Source organism: Perca fluviatilis, chromosome 12 (assembly GCF_010015445.1).
Source record: "Perca fluviatilis chromosome 12, GENO_Pfluv_1.0, whole genome shotgun sequence".
In the NCBI taxonomy this organism is placed as follows: domain Eukaryota; kingdom Metazoa; phylum Chordata; class Actinopteri; order Perciformes; family Percidae; genus Perca; species Perca fluviatilis.
Window position 1 is genome coordinate 27844580 of NC_053123.1, and position 22650 is coordinate 27867229.

General features: G+C 39.6%; 1 protein-coding gene across 1 annotated transcript in view; it reads left to right on the plus strand.

Annotated features, from left to right (window-relative positions):
- Positions 1-22650, plus strand: part of LOC120570327 (contactin-associated protein-like 5) — a 105803-nt gene that overhangs the window by 39655 nt on the left and 43498 nt on the right. The window contains exons 5-10 of the mRNA XM_039818619.1: positions 1768-1971; positions 2656-2840; positions 6207-6350; positions 11595-11862; positions 18595-18738; positions 18857-19016. Coding sequence (XP_039674553.1) covers positions 1768-1971; positions 2656-2840; positions 6207-6350; positions 11595-11862; positions 18595-18738; positions 18857-19016 — 1105 coding nt within the window. The remainder of the gene's footprint in view (positions 1-1767; positions 1972-2655; positions 2841-6206; positions 6351-11594; positions 11863-18594; positions 18739-18856; positions 19017-22650) is intronic.

Consider the following 22650-nt stretch of genomic DNA (forward strand, 5'->3'; position numbering starts at 1 on the left):
CTCATAAATCGATGCAGACTTAATTGTGAGAGCAATTTTCTAGACCGTGACACTCAGTGGTGGAAGAAGTATTCAGATCCTTTACTTAAGTAAAACTACTAATGCCACATTGTAAAAAAATAATCATTTACAATTTGAAGTCCTGCATTGAAAATGTTATTTACGTAAAAGTATTTAAGTATCATAAGGAAAATGTACTTAAAGTATTCAACGCTTTTATCCAAAGCGACTTCCAATAAGTGCATTCAACCATACAAACTCGGAAAAGCAAGAATCACATAGAAGAAGTACATTTGTTTGAAATAAGCCAAACTACAAAGTGCCACATGCACGTGCAACATGTAAGTGCAATTTGTTTTTATATAACCATCATCTTTATAGCTAAGGTGCAGTCGGAAGAGATGTGTTTTTAGCCTGTGGCGGAAGATGTGTAGACTTTCAGCTGTCCTGATGTCAGCTTGTTCCACCATTAAGGCGTATATGTATGTCGCTAATAAATAAATAAAAAATGTTGTACAGAAATGCAAAAGATGTGTTTGAGGTCATTTAGAAACTATTACAAAATGTGTATTTTCCTCCGCTACATTTATCTGACAGCTGTAATGACCAAATAACTGTTAATTGTCTTGAAATTCATGGGGTTGAATACAATTTTAAAATGCTTTGTGTTTAAAAAAAAGAAAGAATGTTTGCCGATTTATTTTTACCAGATTTTGAAAAACTCAAATATTGATATCCGTATTCTCATCAAAATCCAGTATCAGTCCGGCTCTATTCATCTACCTCAAGCTCTTCAGGACTCATCTTCAAAAGGAACATCTGACACATTTTACACTACATGTATCTTTCATATTACATACATTTTTAATATTAGTGTTTCGCTTCATATGAGTTGTACAATATTCATCCACATCATTTATATATAGTGTATATATAATTCTCATTCTTTTCCAACTTTATCTTTGGATTTGTAATAAGTATTCTATAGTATCTATTGTATGTACAGTGTTGACTGGCTTTTATGTTCATCATGTAATGTGTTATGTATGGTATTTCAGGGTTGGACCCCAGGAAGATTAGCTGATTGCCATGGCATCAACTAATAGTAGTGGTGGAAGAAATATTCAGATCTTTTAAAAATACTGAAGTAAAAGTACTAATACCACACTGTAAAAATACTGTGTTACAAGTAAAAGTCCTGCATTCAAAATGTTACTTAAGTAACAGTATGTAAGTATCATCAGGAAAATGTACTTAAAGTATTAAAAGTAAAAGCACTAAATGCAGAAAAATCCTCACATTTTGGAAACTGGAAACAATCCAAACAGTTCTGTCAATCAACTAAGTTTTTAATGGTCTAATCATTTTGGCTGGACTTGTAGGCCTGTATAGTGTTGGGTAGTTAAATTCATAATAAAACATTGTATTTTATAAACTATATGTTTTGTGTGGGAAAAATCTTAATTTTTAAATGAACTAGTAGCTAAAGATGTCACATTAATGTAGTGGAGTAAAAAGTACAATATTTCTCTCTGAAATGTAGCAGAGTAGAAGTAGAAAGTGGCATGAAAAGACTCAAGTAAAGTACAAGTACCTCAAATTTGTACTTTAGTACAGTACTTGAGTAAATGCACTTAGTTAATATTCCACCTATAGTATCTTCATTTATTTATTTTTTAAATGGTGCAATTTTTACAGACAAATGGAACATGTTTTCCATTTTAAGAGGGCTTTACTGATTCAAGAGTACTTGTGATTGTCTTTCAGAGTCGTATGTGGCAGACTTTGACAGCAGAAGCTCCTTGCTGTATCGGTTCAACCAGAAGTCCATGTCAACGGTGAAGGACGTGATCTCGCTGCGCTTCAAGAGCCATCAGGCCGAGGGTGTTTTACTGCACGGAGAGGGGCAGCGAGGAGATTACATCACCCTGGAGCTTCACCGAGGCAGATTGGACCTCTACCTCAACTTAGGTGAAATGCTCTCTCTCTCTCTCTCTCTCTCTCTCAAAATCAATGTTTTATTTCCCCAAGAATTTATTCTCACTGTCACGATTGAGAGGTACTGCAGCAATGTTAAGGTTGTCATTTGTACATCTCACCTCAGTTCCAGCCGGTAATGGGAGTTTTGTCACGACATACCAAAGGCCACGGTTATGTCTTCAAATTGCTAAATCATTGCTTATTGCAATTGCTTATTTAAAAGTAAAAAGAGAAAACAAAAGATGTAGAGGTATACATATCTGCAAGTCAGATTGCTGTTTTCCGAGCAAATGCATTTGATTCACAGCAATACGAAGAAAAAGATAATAAGAAAATTGTCACATTTCCAGAGTTTAAACCAGCAAAATGACTTAAACAAAGTTTTGATTAGCATAATGGTAAGTGATTCTTTGTTCTGTTTACAGTATAATTCATAGTCCAATTAATCATTTAAGTAGCACACACCTTCATACCAATTCACCTGTTTCTATTCTAGTATACATCATCTAAGTCAATGGAGAGGACATACTGTAATTGTGTGTATAGGTTTGCTTTTTTATTGCCTTAGTTCGTCACCTGCCAGTCTGCCCTCACACATGTACAGGTCCACTGTGGAGGATGTAGCTATGTGAAGCTTCTCACTGCGTTGCTGCTGTTTTCTCTTTGTTTCTGCAGACGACAGCAGGCTGAGGTTCAGCAGCGGCCGCGTTGCCGTCACCGTGGGCAGCCTGCTGGACGACCAGCAGTGGCACTCGGTTCATATGGAGCGCTTCAACAAGCAGGTTAACCTCACAGTGGACTCCCACACACAGCACTTCCAGACCAAAGGAGAAGGCCACTCGCTGGAGGTGGACTACGAGGTGAGGCCCTGGGATGATTCAATTACATAACTGCGGCTTTGTAAACGGGAATGTCTCTCGTTTATGCATTCATCCAGCGAGGGCCAGGCAGCCCTATCATTAATAAGATAGATATGAGGCAGTGGAGTACTATAGTAAACAGATTCTAGTCTATATACTGGAAGCCCTTGGGAAGAAGCATGATTTGAAATGCCATCTTCGTTATGGAAAGAGAAGAAGAAAAAAAAGAAAGAAACTGAAAAGTTATTTTTGTTGTCTCAAAGGAATAACAGACTGCCGAGAGGACTGCCAACATCTACAGACTTTTGCACAGCATTAGCATTGTGAGACACATTCACATTGAATGCTGTGAATCATTATTATTTATTTTTGAATTCCAGAATATTCTAAACGTATTCAAACCACAATTAAAAAGATTATGGGATATAATAGCTGTGTTCGAAACCGTGCCGTATCACGGAAATAGTGTGTTCGCCATTTTGTAGTGGGGTTCGAATTCTCCGCGGTTAATTTCATTCACTATATAGTCCACTATAAAATACCCACAATGCACAGCTAATTTGAGCGTACATATGATGCACTCTACATTTAACTCCCATATACCACAATGCAACACGGACGTGTATTCCCGGAGGAGAAGAAGAAGCAGAAGCAACTGCGAAAACTGAAAAGGAAAAATGGAGCAGGCTTCCATTTCTAAACAGTGGGAATGTAACATGCAACATATATAATATACAACCTTTTACTATCTTCTGAGTGCTCGGTTTGTTTCAGGGACATATTAGAAGTATTTTTGTTTCAGTTTGTTTACATGATGCAGGGCGCGCCCGCCTCCGTCACACAAATAACCGGCGCATCTCCTGATGCAAGTCACGCAACAATGTTTTTTCAGAGAGTTTGGCCTATATAGTTCACTATTTAATAAACACTATATTGGGAATAGTGAGTGAGTGAGTGAATGAGGGAACGGTTTCGAACACAGCTAATGTCTTTCTGTAATTTTAGAAACACATTCATTGATTGGTCACTAAACCCTTCCACCAGACAGTGATTGTCCAATCATAGTTTAGCAAGCGTAACTAGGCATACGGTATAACAGGCATATACAGTAATTCATGTAGCCAAGAAGTGCATATTTACCGGTCTTTTACAGGGTTCTCCTTTTTAAAAATGAATCCGACATTGTTGAGACATTGTTTTCAACCAACTTTAGGGAGCTACGGTTAATTAGCTAGCTAGAGATGATACAATGATAAAACGACAGTTGTGATCTCAGCCGCCAATCGTCAATTGGCGGCTAGAATTTAGAAGCCAGCTGCTTTTTTTTTGCTGCCTCTTTCTAAAATCAAGAACTTCAAAAAATTACTTTTGAATTCCAGTGGTAAATCTGCGGCTGTTATTGTAAACTGCATATGTGTCGTGTGAGAATGAAAAGCTTGCACAGCCACAGTAATAGGCGGGCGAGGCTTAGCTAAGGGTCATTTCCGCGGCACGGTGGCTTGTAGGCACTGCTGAGTAATGGGTTCGATCCCCGGTCCGGGCAGGGCGCGGCAAGGCTAAATATGAATTAATAATGCATGGTCCCGCTGCTCTGCTAGCAAAGCATGGACAAGGACTGACGATTAATCAGGAGGGGAATGTTTTTTTTAATCTACAAAAGGGGGGCCCGGCAGAAACGGGTTTGGGAACCACTGGGTTAAATGCAGAGGACACATTTTGTCTTAATGTACTGTATGTAAGTGCTGAGAAATGACAATAATTGAACCGTTAACCTTTCCTTTAAAATATCACCTTCAGAGATGCAATATGGATTTGCACAATTGCTGCCAGTGTTGAGATACAACATGCATACTTATTACACCATAGAAATCCACAATGGGCATTTATCTGCTGCTACAACAGCCTTCATTCTTCTGGGATGGCTTTCAAAAAGATTTTGGAACCTGGCTGCAGGGATTTGCTTCCATTCAGCCACACGAGCATTAGTGAGGTCCAACTCTGATGTTTGGTGATAAGGTCTGGCTCGCAGTCAGAGTTCCTATTCATCCCAAAGCTGTTTGATGGGCTCTGTGCAGGCCAGCCAAGTTCTTCCACACCAAAATCGGGGGGGGAACAAAACTCTTTTCACTCTTTGTGCATACGGGTCATTGCCATCTTCAATAAGGAAATGATTTCCCTTTGTTGGAACTTAAGGACATACGCCAAACTGTGAACAACATCTCCAGACCAGAATTCTGTATGCACATAGTGGCTCTACAGTGTATGTTTGGATCCAGTGAGTGGGTCATGTTTTTTCACTTTCTGGATCACTGGCTAAGCTGTTCATGCAGCAACTTGTGAGAATGTGTCTGTGAATGTATTTTGAGACTGTGATGGTTTAGCATACAGTAAAATAAAGAGCAGAATGTGAATGTCATTTTATATATTTTTTTTCTTTAAAGAAAATTACATACATGAATATACATTTTTGTACTTGTTATATTGGATCAATCTCTGCATAACATTTCTTGCTTTTAGCGACGTCTAAGGCTGCCTGGCTTCTGACAAGCCATGACCACCATCTGTCATTTTATTCCCTATACTGCTTTTAAAGAGCTCATACTATGCTCATTTCAAGGTTCATAATTATATTTAGAGGTTGTACCAGAATAGGTTTACATGGTTTAATTTTCAAAAAACACCATATTTTTGTTGTACTGCACATTGCTGCAGCACCTCTTTTCACCCTGTGTGTTGAGCTCTCTGTTTTAGCTACAGAGTGAGACATCTTACTTCTGTACCATCTTTGTCGGGCACATGCACAGTAGCTAGGTAAGGACTACTAGCCAGTCAGAAGCAGAGTATGAGGGTGTGCCACACTAGCAGCTAGCGAGCATTATAACGTGTGTTACAAAGTGACGCACGTTTGTCCCGGAAGTACAGGCTGGACTACAACAGAGCTGTTTGGAGCAGTTGGTGAACAGTGTTTTCTGTTGGAGATGGTAAGTCCCTTTGGGGGGGACTTTGGGCTTTTTCACTTTGTAAGCCAATAACGTGCACAAAAAAGATATAAAACACAATAAAGGAAAGGGAAAAAGCCAAAAAGCATAATATGAACACTTACTTACTGATTTAATTCACTCTTCTAACTTGGTTTTACCGTGCAAGTTTTTTTGTGGTGTTGTGTTTGTTATGTACTTTTTTATTTATGTAGCCTGCTGTTGCTTATCTATGTATCAAGGCATACTTCACCCCACCTACCCTGGTTGTAAAGCACTTTGAGTCAGCTCATGCTGGTTTTAAATGTGCTATATAAATAAAGATGAGTTGACTTGACTTGCATCTGGTGGTAAGAGGTCTGCCTTGTCTGTTTTCCCTTCTTCAAAGCTGAGTTTTGGAGGTATCCCACTGCCTGGCAAACCTGGCACCTTTTTGAGGAAGAACTTCCACGGCTGCATGGAGAACCTCTACTACAACGGGATCAATATCATAGACCTGGCCAAGAGACGCAAGCCGCAGATACACAGCGTGGTGAGTTGCGAGAAGTTTCAGAGTTCAGTGTTGTACAAGTTTATTTAAAGGATCCCTATTAGTCATTGGTGGAATGTAACTAAATACATTTACTTGAGTACTATACTACAGTACTATAGTACACATTTTTCATGCCACTTTCTACTTCTACTCTGCTACATTTCAGAGAGAAATATTGTACTTTTTACTCCACTACATTAATGTGACATCTTTAGCTACTAGTTCATTTAAAAATTAAGATTTTTCCCACACAAAACATATAGTTTATAAAATACAATGTTTTATTATGAATTTAACTACCCAACAATATACAGGCCTACAAGTCCAGCCAAAATGATTAGACCATTAAAAACTTAGTTGATTGACAGAACTGTTTGGATCGTTTCCAGTTTCCAGAATGTGAGGATTTTTCTGCATTTAGTGCTTTTACTTTTAATACTTTAAGTACATTTTCCTGATGATACTTACATACTGTTACTTAAGTAACATTTTGAATGCAGGACTTTTACTTGTAACACAGTATTTTTACAGTGTGGTATTAGTACTTTTACTTCAGTATTTTTAAAAGATCTGAATATTTCTTCCACCACTACTATTAGTTGATGCCATGGCAATCAGCTAATCTTCCTGGGGTCCAACCCTGAAATACCATACATAACACATTACATGATGAACATAAAAGCCAGTCAACACTGTACATACAATAGGTACTATAGAATACTTATTATAAATCCAAAGATAAAGTTGGAAAAGAACGTGAATTTTATCTATATATAGATGATATGAATGAATATTGTACAACTCATATGAAGCGAAACACTAATATTAAAAATGTATGTAATATGAAAGATACATGTAGTGTAAAATGTGTCAAATGTTCCTTTTGAAGATGAGTCCTGAAGAGCTTGAGGTAGATGAATAGAGCCGGACTGATACTGGATTTTGATGAGAATACGGATATCAATATTTGAGTTTTTCAAAATCTGTTAAAAATAAATCGGTCAACATTCTTTCTTTTTTTTAAACACAAAGCTTTTTAAAATTGTATTCAACCCCATGAATTTCAAGACAACTAACAGTTATTTGGTCATTACAGCTGTCAGATAAATGTAGCGGAGGAAAATACACAATTTGTAATAATTTCTAAATTACCTCAAACACATCTTTTGCATTTCTGTACGACATTTTTTATTTATTTATTAGCGACATACATATACGCCTTAATGGTGGAACAAGCTGACATCAGGACAGCTGAAAGTCTACACATCTTCCGCCACAGGCTAAAAACACATCTCTTCCGACTGCACCTTAGCTATAAAGATGATGGTTATGTAAAAACAAATTGCACTTACATGTGGCACTTTTTAGTTTGATTTATTTCAGACTAATGTACTAATGTGATTCTTGCTTTTCCAAGTTTGTATGGTTGAATGCACTTATTGGAAGTCGCTTTGGATAAAAGCATCAGCTAAATGAAATGTAATGTTACGTAATGTAATGGAATACACCGATATATCTTTGATAAACTAATATCGGCCGATATATCGACCTATTGGCTCTACTGCTGACAAGGACGAATACTCTTTGTACCATGTCAGGAAAAATGTGCAGCTTCCCCTGTAGATCTAGGATGAGTCTGTCCTGGAGCTTGGTATAGTCCTTGTGTATCCCTTCCAAAAACACAATTACTGCATTAAAAGAACGCTGAGATGTGAGGAACCACTTTTCCATTTAAAAGGCATCTTATAGAGCAGAGAGTCTCTACTAGGAATGGAAACTGATTCAATTCTACAGAGAGAAAAAGAAACAGAAAGCCCGCTTTTGTGGCCATGTATACTGTGTGTATATATACGTTGCATATCCAGTGTAATTCTATGGTTTAGCAGTAAAGTGAATAAAGCAGCAGTACAGCACAGTCCCTGCAAATAGTGATGACCATGAGATGAAGCTATGACACAGCTGTCTGACAAAAATAAATGTGGGTTGAATAAATGTTCATATAAGTCTCCTGTATGACAGGAGGTCATCTCTCTCCGGGCAATGATTTATATATATTGTCACTATACATATGATATAATAAAGTGATTTAGATTTAGATTTTAACAGTCTACTGTATGAATACATGAGCCATACATACAGTATGCATTTTCCGTTTCTTTTTCTATTCCAACATGTTTTGGTCAAACACAACCTAATTATATGAACGCTGGCCCAAACTTAAAAAAAAAAAAAAAAAAAAAAGATACATTGCTTCGAGAATAGCACAAAAAGATTATAACAAGTGTACCCATGCTAGCCGCTCTGTAAGGTGCTCTGAGCTAAGTGCTAACATGATCACAGTGATAATGCTAACATGCTGGTGTTTAGCAGGTATGATGTTTATCATGTTTATCATATGCTAGCATTTGCTAATTTGCATTAAATTTAAAGTACACCTGAGGCTTATGGGAGGGTCATTTATTTTGCAGGTATTTTGCCAATAACTAAAGTATTGGACAACTTAAATTGTTTTGAGCTGATGATGACGCTAGAGGAGAAGACAGGATCAGCAAAGTTATTCCAATTCGTCCAGGGCGGACATGGATGTGTGTACCAAAGCTCCTGGCAATCCATCCAATAGTTGTTGAGATATTTTACTCAAAACCACAAATGTAAACCTCATGGTGGCGCTAAAGGAAAAGTCAGAGAATCACAAAAGTCCATAGGAAACATCATCTGTGGACCATAAATGCCTGTACAAAACAGTTATTAAGATATTTCTGTCTGAACTAAAATGGATGATAGACTTTTTCTCCTTGCTGTTGTTCTTTGCTTGGCTGATTTATGATGAAATTTGATTAGTCCGATAAGGCTTTCTGGTCCGAAAACTGGAAGGAGAGAATAACGTTAAAAAACAATCATGACGTCCATTGTGATCCTCACTTGTATATCATTAAGTCCAAGTGTGTGAATGGATCCATTTGAAGAGTCAACCCTGCACACAATCAGACAGGTCAGCCAAAGATCCACACGCCACATCTCATCTGAGACACCCTCTGCCTCTAAAGTCTGATTGCTGTGTTAAAAGGCCTTTACTGACAACAGAAGCAGCGAGGCTGCCATGATGGCAGCTGTAATGGAATTTCAATGGGACTATTTCCCTGAGGTTGATGGGAGGGGATCACATTGAGAGTCAGAGAGCTGTGATTGCTGTGTGCTGGCCTGCAGGCACTGGGACTAATAGGACTCTGACCTTAACGGACAGGACCAGTCTGTGTTTGGATGTACCAAACACAACTTCTGCACTGCACAGAATTAAACTAAAATGTACACTTAAATGGTCTAATCTGGGATGTTCTGCCATATTGGTTTGGAGCAAATAAAAGTCATGGATTCATCTTTGGATCTATCCTTATCCACATGCTGCCCGTTTGTATGTATTATTGTGTGGCTTTGGTGTTTTAAAGGCTTAGTTTGGATTCACTAAAGTCACATAATAATACCAACAATTTGCGAGGTAAAATTACTGTTTTTGTCAAAGGAGTCTGGTGGCTTTGAAGAGAACATAGATAACAGCTTCAATTCCCTGTCAGAAAGGGCTGTCTGAAAGCAAGGGTAAATCTTTCAAAAATATTTTAAATATAGAATAGGCCTAGACTTAAACTGATATTGATTATTTACAACAATTCTCAGATCTGGACGGGAAATATGGAGCTATAGCCAGCAGCCGATTATATTAGCTAAGCACAAATACTGGAAATGGAGAAACAGCTGCCTGGTTCTGTTTAACAGGCTAGCTGTTTCCAGTATTTGTGCTAGGCTAAGCTAACCAGAGGTGTATAAAGTACTAGAGACCCATACTTGAGTAAAAGTACGAGTGCTCTATCAAAAAAGTGACTTGAGTAGAAGTGCTCTTTAAGCACAACACTTAAGTAGAAGTACTAAAGTATTCAACATGTTTTGTACTTAAGTATTGCAAGTAGTTTATTTATAAATGTACTACTCAAGTACTGAAAGTAAAAGTACAAGTATTGTGTTATTTAGTTATTCAAGAAAGCAGTCAAAAGTTTGAATATCATATTGTTTACATTATGTCATATGTTGAGCCAAGGCTGTAGCCAAAGGAATGAACAAATATTAATTATATTAAAAATAACAAACAAATAACAAATACTGAAATAAAATGTACAATTATCACACTGTGCAAGTAAAATGAACATCCTCTCCAGCACCGTAACGATTAAAGCCCCAAAAAACGTATCACACACTAGCTAGTAACATGTGTGATGAAGCTACAGGAAAGTTAGCAAGCTAGCAAAATACAGATAAACTAGCAGCTTCACATCACAGGGTCAAACGGTTAACATTCAGTACTCACTGCAGACTGAAACAACTCAGGAATAGATTACTCTGCTGCAACAATAGCTAAATAGAAAGAGTCCAAACTTACATCGTCTCTGACTTCTGAACGGGCAACCGTAATGAAAAGAAAAATTATCTCGGGGATTTCTTACTTAAATTACGTAATTAGCGTACGTAACTAACGTACACACACTAACCTACACGCACTAACCTACACAGTCTCTGTAGCGTGAGGAATTCACTACAGTAATGAGTAACGATGCAGCACATAAAAATTCTATCGGAGTAAAAATATTAAACTCATCGAAAATATGTACTCAAGTAAAAGTGGAAGTAGGAGAAAAAAATAATACTCCAGTAGAGTACAGATACAGCCTTTTAGTACTTAAGTAGAGTAGTGAAGTAGTTCTACTTCGTTAACAAAGTAGAACTACTTCACTACTATACAGCTCTGAAGCTATCCATTACCTTGATCATACTTAATGGACAGAAATGAGAGTGGCATCGATCTTCTCATTCAACTCTGCAAGAAACAAGTATTTTTTTCCCACAAAAAAAACAACTATTCCTTTTAAGAATTAAACATGCTTTAACACACTGCAAAATGCGGCATACCTTTTGTATCATCATGAAGTTATATTCTCATCTAATTATCAGGCTACAAATTTCTGCTGATGATAAATTGATGTTTCAATTTAACTGGTTGAAGGTTACATGTAAATCTTTTGGTTGGGGATATTGCTCATGATTCGTTAACGATCTGTTCCCCTTTTGTGTGTGTGCCTATCAACATGACATTTATTTCCAGACATGTCACAGTGAACTTCACGTGAGACCAACTTGCCCTAACATGTAGCTGAAGATACGTGTAAATCTGTGTCTGTGGGCTTTGTCGTCCTCCAGGGCAACGTGACCTTCTCGTGTTCGCAGCCCCAGCTGGTGTCCTGCACCTTTCTGAGCTCCAGCAGCAGCTTCCTGACGCTTCCGTCAGCAGCGTCTGCCACGGGGGGTTTCTCTGTTCGCTTCCAGTTCAGGACGTGGAACCCGGACGGGCTGCTGCTCGCTGTGCAGCTGAACCCGGAGCCCCACAGGCTGGAGCTGCAGATCAGCAACAGCCGGCTGCAGCTGACCCTCGACAGCTCAGGACGACCCAAAGCAGAGGTCTCCGCTGGTGAGTCACACATACAGAAATCCAAAACACATGAAAACATGTATCGAATAACCGTGTTCGTGAGGACTGTTTCGGTTTCTCACAGACCAAAGTCTAACTTTTCTGCTTTATACAGTGTGCAAACTGAAATAAAAAAATTCACATGCATTTGTTAAGTTACTGTGTGTGTGTGTGTGTGTGTGTGTGTGTGTGTGTGTGTGTGTGTGTGTGTGTGTGTGTGTGTGTGTGTGTGTGTGTGTGTGTTAGGGCTGCAAATTATGAAGAAAATATGCACAATGCGATTATGTTATTACTTGCGATAAATAAACAAATATTAAAGCGCCCATATTATGTTCATTTTCAGGTTCATAACTGTATTTTAAGGTTGTACCAGAATAGGTTTACATGGTTTAATTTTCAAAAAACACCATATTTTTGTTATTTTGTTGCTCTCTCTCACTGCTGCAGATCCTCTTTTCACCTGGTTTTTGTTTTAGCTACAGAGTGAGACCTCTTTTCATCTTCTTCTTCTGTACTATCTTTGATTGCACTCGCACATGCGCAGTAGCTCAGATGTAGATCATGTCAGCTAGCTAGCTCCATAGACAGTAAAAGACAGGCTGTTTCTCCAACTTCAGACAGTTACAAGGCAGGATTAGCTGGGAGACTTCTAAATGAGGGAGCACATGTAAGTAGTTCTTTTGTAGATTATGGTGAACTTGTGTGTGTTGTAGCAGTGCTTTGCTATTGAGAACAAGGTAGCATGCTAGCGTTAGCATGCTAACGCTAATGCTAACGCTAGCATGCTACCTCGTTACGAGCTAACGGTTGTGGTTAGGCAGCTCGTTTCGGATTGTGACGTCACAAGCCGGGCCGATTTTGAACAGCTCACTAGGAGACTGAAGGCAGGACACATTCAGAAACCGTATCTCACTCAAAACAGCATGGATGGATTTTTTTCAAAGTTTGTATGTGTGTGGAAGCACCAGAGACACAAAATAACACCCCAAATCCCAGAAAAAGTGTTTTTTTTCATAATATGGGCACTTTAAAGTAAACGAATTGAATTGAATATAAAAGGAACCACTAAAGGCCAGTTTTCTACGGGTATTTTCTTTCAACTAACTTAAAAATTCTCAGAGTGTCTTTTTCGATATATGTCGTAGCCTTTCGCGATGTGTATATTGCACCAGTTGATATTGCGATGGCGATAAAAAAAAAAAAAAGATATATTGTGCAGCCCGTGTGTGTGTGTGTGTGTGTGTGTGTGTGCGTGCGTGCGGTCGCACTTGTATGTCCAGATGCGCAACTCCACCTGGCTGCTTCTTTGTGTGCTTCAGGAAAGACGGTGCTGCTCTAATCCGCGATGTAGAGGCAGAATATGTTTGCTTGCGCGAGTAATTTCATCCGATTTACTTTTAACACCCTTTGTCCTCAACAAACTCCAAAAAGTTGAGTTTCTTGGAATTACTTTGAGAGTAAAAAATCCTCCGTATTAAATTGCTTAGCAAATACAATACAGATAGCCGTGATTGTTTTGGGGAAGCCAGACTTTCAGCAGATGGTGGGCTGCAGGGAAATATAGATGGAGAAGACAACCACAGCTAAGGGACTATATTCCCTTTTATATAATTTACCTCAAGCTGTATTTAATTATCTGCACTAGGGACGAACCGCCTCTGAGCAGCAACACATGAGGAGTTTGACCTGGAGTCCGCTTGTTGTTTGTAATTACAATGTGTAAGTAAACATTGCACTGCAAATTCATTTAGCAGATAAGAGTCTGATATTAGTTTGATAGGAATTGACTTGACTCGTATTACTTATTTTCATTAGGGTTCCGTGGGTTTTTCTTCCTCCTTGGGTGGAGGTCATAGCTTGAAATTATTATTGAGCAAGAGCTCTGATAGCATCTTGGTTACAAATTCAGGCAGCTCATTTAGCTACTCAGCACAGAGGCCTTTTAACATTTTTAAACCTACCGAGGGATAAGCCCTCGGATCTCGTCTGTAAATGTGATTAAAACGCAGATTTATGCTGCGTGAATGTGCTGCATTAAACACAGACATGGGGGGTACATTCCTTAATTTCATTAGAATCCCAAAGTAATGCTTAAAAGGGTGCGTGATACGTGGAGCAGCTGGAAATATCCTCTATGATGGATGTGCTGAATCACAACCAAGCAGTGAGATCCAAGCAGAGGAAACTGGACTCACTGCTGGTAAATCTCTATTGTTCCTGTGGTGCATAAAGATCAGCTGGGTCAGTGCGCCTGAGCGTGCATACAGAGCTAGGGGTTGTTTAAAGTTAAAAGAGTTACCTGTAGTGTAGTCTCGCTTTGCCAGACCCTCCTCCAAAGCGCGCTGATGGAGGGTCTGGCTTCTCCACATACCATTCGGGGATGGGAGGAAAACATGCTCTGGTTTAATGACATTTCTTTTAACCAATGAGAATCGTCATGGGTGGCGCTAAACTCAAAAATACTCCTGCGAGAGAAAACTAGACAGGTAGTCTAGCTAGCTGTCTGGATTTACCCTGCAGAGATCTGAGGAGCAGTCAACAATAGACCGCATTAATCCACCAAATTTAAAATTCCAACACAAAGAAAGCGCAAAGAAACAGAAAATACATCCATCCCGTGGAATTTCCTGCGGCACCGGGGCAATCCCGGAAGTGGAACGTCAAGGACATAGGAACGACGTTCCACTTCCAGGATTGCTCTGTTGCTGCCGGAAATTCCGCCGGATGTCCTTCTTTTTGGGCCGGATGTCCATCACCTTCTGCTTCCTTTGTGTTGGAATTTTAAATTCCGGTTGATTTGTGAGGACTATGGTTAACTGCTCCTCAGATCTCTGCAGGGGAAATCCAGACAGCTAGCTAGACTATCTGTCCAATCTGAGTTTTCTGTCGCACGACTAAAACAACTTTTGAACGTGCACACGTTCCACCAAAACAAGAGACTATTTTGCAGCGGCACCGTGGCTCCGTCCATAACGATTGTGATTGGTTTAAAGAAATGCCAATAAACCAGAGCACGATTTTCTCCCATCCCGGAATGCTGTGTGGACTAGCCGGACCCTCCTCCGCAGCGCTGTGGAGGAAGGCAGGCAATACTAGACTACCTGTAGTGTGCAGCAGTATCTTTTTCAGCTGCACAATCTGCAGTTCTGCATGCATTCCGAGCTCTGTAAGCACCCAGGAAATAAGGGTTGTGAATCTCAAACTGAGGTATTTAACTAAAAAGTCAAGTCAAGTTCATGGATTTTAGAATATTCTCACCTTTCTCACCACTCTCCTCCCCAAGGTAGAGCACTGCCACATGCCTCACAGCATTGTCAAATGACGGGTAGAGGAGATGGCTCAGTGCAATCATTAAACTGAGCTGCAGGCCTCGCCAAAGTTTGTGCAAATAATTTAAATTCTTCTAAATGTAACCTTTTTCTTTTCAGTTTAATTTGACTCATCACTCCATTGTTTTCTTTTCAGTTTGACGAGCAGACAATAGAACAGCTTAAGGTGAAATGCAATTGGACCTGTTTGATAAAGTGCTGTACTCAAGCTAAGTGCACGAGAGCGTTAATGTGGAAAGAATATGGATTTGTGTCTTCCTCCGCTCGGCCCAGAAATGATCTGCGCCTTCAGTATAGTCTTAATTTTCACGCACGCAAAGTTACAGTCAAGCCAGGAGATGCACAAGTGTCAGCGATGGGTAACAACATCCAAAATGAGCTTTTGTTTCATTCACTACACTCTGCATCTACAGCTAGTTGGAGTTGTCAAGGACTTGAGGCTGCTGCCACTGCAGTAATGACATGAAGCTGTCACATGAAACTGTTTATTTCCCGGAGGCAGCAGTGGGGCTCAGAGATGTTGTCTCAGACACAAGACGAATAGGCAAATATTTTATTTTTCAGGTTACTGGTGCGATACAAAAAAAACATTAGATCTGTATCCTAGATAGTACTTTGACACTTCAAGCTTGGCCACCAGCCGGTCAGCAAGGAGATCACGAAATATATTATATGGGCTGAAACGGGGGGGGTGGGGACTCCCACTGATACTCAGTGGGGTAGCCCTCGCGGCTTTACTGCTTATTCCATGAAACAGTCAATGGAGTGGAGAAAGAGATGCCAATGGCACTAACAGTCATCTGGGATAAATGGCTTTCTGGAAGTGACAGGCATCATTGGATAGTGAATGAAATTCTTAAGTATTCCCAAGAGCCTTGAACGGATCAGATTTTAGACTAACTAAAAATAATAATAAAAAAAAACTCCCTGTGTGCACTGCGTGACCATCTTGTCCCCTCTGAGCTCCCAAGTCACAGCACAGCTCAGTCTGGCTGCCAATTTAGTCTGCGCCTAACACATTCAGAATGGAGGTGTGGCTCAGTAATTTCCATTCACAGCTGCCATTGTCTTCTTAAACAGCTGCAGCTCTGTTAGATGAGCTGTCACTGTCAATTTAAGAAAAAATGGTTTGTGGATCAAGCTGCGTCGTCTTTTTGGGGTTTATCAGATATTTTAAAGACCGAAGATGTTGATTATCAGATGGATCTTTACTCCCAGGTATCAAAATAAATGGAGTGACAGCACATAGTATATAGCACAATTCATAATGAGACGATTTGTGCCAGAAGTTTAGTACCTTTTTTAGAAAACAAGGCAGGAAATGTGCCTAATGAGCAGCAGGGTGAGCATATGTGGGAAGTTAGCGGGAAAAAGTGATTTGGTTGGTTAAAAAAGTGGCTTCTTACCTGGTGCCATGTGTCTCACATCTAAAACATGCCAACACAAAGTGCACTTACTATATCGTATACTTAATGGACACTTATCCTGAAACAACTTCCACATCAGTCAAGTCTTTTTACAGTAATCAGTGGCGGAGGAAGTATTCAGATCATTTAAACATTTAAAGCAATAATCTTGAAGATTTTCATTAAAATAAATGTCTGTTCAGTCAACATCTATCGCTGAATGAGGTAACACAATGGTGATTGAGCGTATGGCCCACTGATGAAAGCCCTTGCATTTGCAGTATTATAAACTGTTTCTGTGATGACAAGAAAAATCTCAAGCGTCCCACAGTTAGTGACGCGTTTTTATATCACCCAGCAGGGGTTGATCCACCAGAGAAAGTAGGCGGAGCTAATGCAACAAACTCGCTCTTTAACTCGCTTTAGGCCCTGTTTACACGAATAACGCTCGCGGGTGAAAACAACAATATGCCTTTCGTTTAGACGGCGACGGCGTTTTTTGGGGGCTTAAAAACGCAAAAAAGTGAAACCACCATCCAGAGTGGAAATCTTAAAAACGCTCCACCGTCGCGTTCCCGTCTAAAGGGTAAAACGCACTGTGCTGCGTGTGTGTGTGTGCGCATTGTTTGGAGCAATAACTCCACCTCCTCGTCTGTCCAGACAAAATTGTCAACTTTTGTTGTTCACTTCGCGCTACTAGGGAGAGAAGTAGAAGGAAGGTTCTATGCAGGCGCGCGGACTTGGTGGTGTTGTGTGGCAGTGCTTCACACTACCACCTAGCCGCCTGGTGTGCATACTACATCGAATTTCACACACTTTTGCGTCACCATATGCATACAGATTCCCCCCCCCCAGAACGCTTGTCTAAACGCGGAATAAAAAAGTGATAACGCAACGCCACTTTTGCGTTTTCTCTTCAGATCGTTTCCGTCTAAACATAGCCTTGGTGTGAAGCGGTGTGCTGTTTTTTTCCTGGTCTCTCTAGGAAGTGTGATCCAAAAAACACACCTGTAATTACATCTTATTGCCATAGGCGCCGCCAAAGAGAACAAAACAGACATCTTCGAGATTGTAACTCTAAATAAAGTAGCAATACTGTAATATAAAAAAATACTCCTGTGCAAGTAAAAGTCCTGCGTTCCATTTTTTTCTTGAGTAAAAGTATGTAGGTTTTTATCTCTATGTCCTTGAATGCACTTAAAAGTATTGAATATGCAAACAGTTTTATTTTACAGTGTATTTTAGGAATAGTGTAGCTTGATCAGGTCGAGCTAGTTCTATATACGGTTACTATCACTAACACTAAATCATATTTGATATGATCATTATAGATTTTTATCTTAATCTGTGAAGTAACTAATAGCTATACTAGCTGTCAAAAAATTGTAGTGAAGTAAAAAGCACAATCATTCCCTCTGAAATGAGTAGCCCTACAGTACAGTTAGGACTTAGTAATTAGTTGTTTTACACTACTGGCTGGAAATGCAACTTTAGTATTTGTCAATAATAATTAACAAACACAAAGAAAGCTGGCGTTATTCCTCTACATTTAAACATTAACTTCATCTTCATATGATTTTCGTTGACAAGTGACAGAGCGGAGGGGGAAGAGATTTTTGTCTTGAGGCTCTGAGCGATGAAAGAGGGTCTCTCGTGTCAGTAAAGTGAACAACTGTGCGGAGGGAACTGTGTTGTGAGGAAATGTGGGGATCTGATGGCACCTATACTACAAAATTAAATGTGAATCTCAAACTAATCCCAAATACAGGGAAATCAATAACAAACATGTTCTCCAGTGGCCATTGTTGTAACAAAGGTGGCTGCTAAGAAAACAATACAACTAAGGACTCTATCACACTCAGATCAACCAGAGTGCAGCGGTAGACATTCTTCCTAGCCTCCAGGTCCATGGGGAAATGGAAACAATATTTATCTCGATGCTACAGTCCATTAAACTGCCATTTCACTGAGGCTTAATGTAAAATGTTCTTATTTAGGTCCCAGAGTCAACGATGGTCTGTGGCACTCTGTGAGTCTCAACATGAGGAATCTACAGATCACTTTGGCTGTGGACAGTGAGCCGTCCTCCTCCATTGAACTGTGGGAACAACTGGAACCAAGAGGCAACCTTTACTTTGGAGGTAGTGGATTCTCACAATGCAGTATTAAGAATTATTTCTCTTCAACACACTGTAAAATAATATTTCTTGAAAGGCTCATAGGGCTTGTGCGGTAAAAGGTTGTGTCATTTCCATCCAGGCTGTCCCGCCGTGGACTGTCAGTACCTGACTCCGGCCTTCCAGGGGTGTCTGCGGCTCATTTTCATCAACAGCCAGCCGATGAGTCTCAATCAGGTTCAGCAAGGATTGCTGGGAAATTATAATGAGCTTCAGTTTGACACCTGCAACATAAGAGACAGGTAAAGTAGTTCAAATGTGTTTACACGTTGATTTAATGAGAGAAGTTCTAACAAAGAACCTACAGAAAACTTTGACATTCAACAGTCAAAATGTGTCAAACATAAAAATCTGCAAAACGTTATTCAAGTTGGCAGCCGAGACTTATTCATGCCCACATTGTTAATTTGTAGATTGCAGTGTGTTGTCTGCAGAGCTGACTGAAAGTCACTGACATCTTGTCCTATAGAGACAAACACGCTGACAGGATCATCCAATTAAATTGCAACCGAAAACTCTGCAACACCTTCTCTGGCAGAGGACTATGCTAACAAGCTGCTCCCTGCTGTCCTGTGTGGCATCCCTCCCTATCCATATATCTCATTACGCTGCACAGCTGTGGGCCCTGCGAACGGGATTTGCAGACCTACGAGCTCCAATGAATGTCTGCATGTGGCTTGGAACATGAACGAGACAAACTGCAGTTTTTTCCCTTGTGTTTGCCCCGAGGAGAATCTCTTCTTTGTTAAAGTACCTGCTTTCTAGTCCACATTGTTCGCTGTCGGAAGATATGCAAACACAACAGTGATGCCAGTCTGCTGTATCAGTAGGCGAAGGGATGCACTGTAGGAAATGACAGAACGATGGAATGAGATGTTTTCTTTTCCCCCAAGCTAAGATGCATACGTCTTTTGCATGAATGAGTGTGTTTTTTTTTCTTCTTTTCTTTTCTTTTTTTCCAAAAACGTAATATATTGATGGACGAGTTCAAAAGTGGTTTGGCAATGGGGGTGAAGTAGAGTTTTTGTATTTTGAATAATAATCATGAACTCTTTAACAAACACATTACAAACATTCTAATCAAGCTGATCACCTTTTGGCCACTACAGGACAGAAGAAATCCAAAACAAGCTGACAGACACAGCCCTGAACTATTATCTCCTATAAAACTGCTATGGCCAACTTGTTAGCATACAGTTTAACAGTTACCTACTTAAAGGGGTTTGAACCTGTATTCATTTATGATTTGGCCATTTTTCAGGAGTGCAACAAGCTACAAACCCTGGAGGGGAAATTTTATTTTTATTTTTATCTGTCCTTCTCTTTATTATTTACACACACACACACACACACACACACACACACACACACACACACACACACACACACACCAGTGACATATTATGATCCCATAACGCAGGTTTGGCAAACAGTTGCCCAAGTCACACATTAAACAGACACGGACCGACAAAGTCATTAAGTCCAGTATTTAATCCCTTTTTGCTCTGGTTTTGGTCTCCCCCCACTCCTGAGGTAAATATTTGTCTCTTTAGCTGCTAAATGTTTTACTTTCTTCACTTGCTAAATGCTAACTTTAGCTGTCTGTCATTTGGTGCTGGGCATGACACGTACAGTGGATTTATTTGGTTTTGAGTTTTTTTGGTAGAAAAAGCTGTCTGCTGCAGCTGGAAACAACGCTAATGAGGGCAGTGAGCCTGTCATCAAGATTAAAAAGCTCTGCAGCACTAAAAGTTTGATAATTCTCTGTGGGTTTGTCACTACAAATGACCGCTTTCGCATCACATGTAGTCACTTCAATTATCATTAATATAAACAGTATTGCTTTTGGAGCTTTAAGAGTTGAGAAAAACCCTGCTGTAGGTTACTGTTAAAGCAAACAAGCTCTAAAATCTAAATGTGAAATTATTACAAAACATTTTAATACTTTTCAGAAAAAAGATGCAAGCATAGAATGTTTGTGATGTATCCAATAAATGAAATGACCCAGGCATTATGCAGTATATGTAGCAACATAGAAACTTGTGCAGAGCTAAAATGAAATGCGTGAGTGGGTGACATTATCCACGTGTTTCTTTTTGATGTGTAGTTGATGTCTTTACAACATCCTGTGCTGTAATCTGTCGAGGACATGACATGTGAGGCTGCTGCACTCAGCTTTGTTGATGGCCATTGCATCTTTGATGTTAACTTTCATTTCACTCTCCGTAGCCTATTCAATGACCCCTGAGTATGAGTAAATTAACTTTTATCAGAGGTAATCTTTAATCTTTTTTACTCTGTGTTTAATTAAACATTGTGGCTCAATTTTTGGTCAGTGTGCATTTAAGTGTGCTGGCTACTGTAATTCCATGACCTGTAAGGGCACCCATGAACACAACATCAAATAGCATGAGGGTAATTAAACCAATGGCTGCAACCTTATCCTTGTTGCGGCTGGCCCGCTCCGCTGCAGTTAATAGGTGAGAGATGAAAGTGTATGAAATTATAGATGCACGCTCGAAAGGCTGGCAATTATGTGAAACTGAAGGAGGCTTGAGGAAGGGACTATTAATCAGAAGAGTGCAGTTTGAAGTTTCTGTGAAGCGCTCATTGTGATAAAATCCCATTACAGGCATTCTAGTCTGAAGGTGACAGTAATGCTTTTATTTTTAGAGAAATGCTGCAACGTGTCAGCTTTTTTTCAAATTCAGGCGAGGGCACGCACAGTATGAGACATCATTTCACAGTTGTTTAAGATTTTTAATGAAACATGAATAAACAGCAAATTAGTCTTCCGGGTGAGTTCCAAACCTTGTGTTCATAATTGCATACAAAAGAATAAAGAGAAGGGGTCTTTCAGACCTGATAAATAAAAGATCAGGTTTGCAAACACTAACAAAGGAAGTAGCTTTATTGGTGCCTAATACAAATGCCTGGGAGGTTTGTGTGATCCTTTGTTTTGCTGTCAAAAAATTGTTTTTGTTTTGTGCCGCTCCTAATGGCTATATTTGTTCCGAAAGTATCAAAGTGCTGTAAAATTGGCAAAACTTTGAAGATGAAAGTGTAGTAGAAGTAAGCTATAGCTGCAGCAGTGATTCGATTAGTCTACCGACAGGAAATTAATTAGCAACTATTTTTTTTTTTATTATTTTGATAAGCAATTCTCTGGTAACAGATTTTTAAACTTGATCATCATCAACATTGTGATTAGGTCTACAAAACAGAGTTGCCTCTGTTTTGTAGACCTAATCACAATGTTTGTTTACAATATCTTCCGGGTACAAAACTCAATTAAACGGCGCTGAGCAAATGGGGACGAGGAACAACTGGATTTACTCTTATTCATCTAAAATGCATGTTGGATGCTTTCATATGTCAACGCTTTCACTAACGTTAGGTTGGAGGCCTAATTTACTTTTTGGGTCACCCCTCTCACTCGCTCCAAGAACCGAACCTAGGGGGACAGGGCCTTCTCCGTTGCTTCCCCCTCCCTCTGCAACTCTCTCCCCCAACACCTCAGACTTTCAATATCACTTAACCCAACTCAAAACCCATCTCTTTAAAGCTGCTTTTAACTTGTAACCAAACTAGCTGTGTTTCCATCATAGACAGTTAAAGAACGGAGACCAGTGACGGATATTAGAAGCACTTTTCCGGTGATGGCTGAGCGTTACTGCGCAGCCTCCAACTGAGCTCGAAGACGTAGATGTGATGTGAGCAAGTTATAAGTCCTCTGGTAGCTGTGCCAAGAGAAAGCTCAATCATTCCCAATCTTACAGAGACGGAGAGTGTAGGTATATGTAAGGAGATAACCTAGGCACAGGCTAATTATTGCTAACTAAATTGCTAGTTAACATTAGTAATTAAACTTAAACA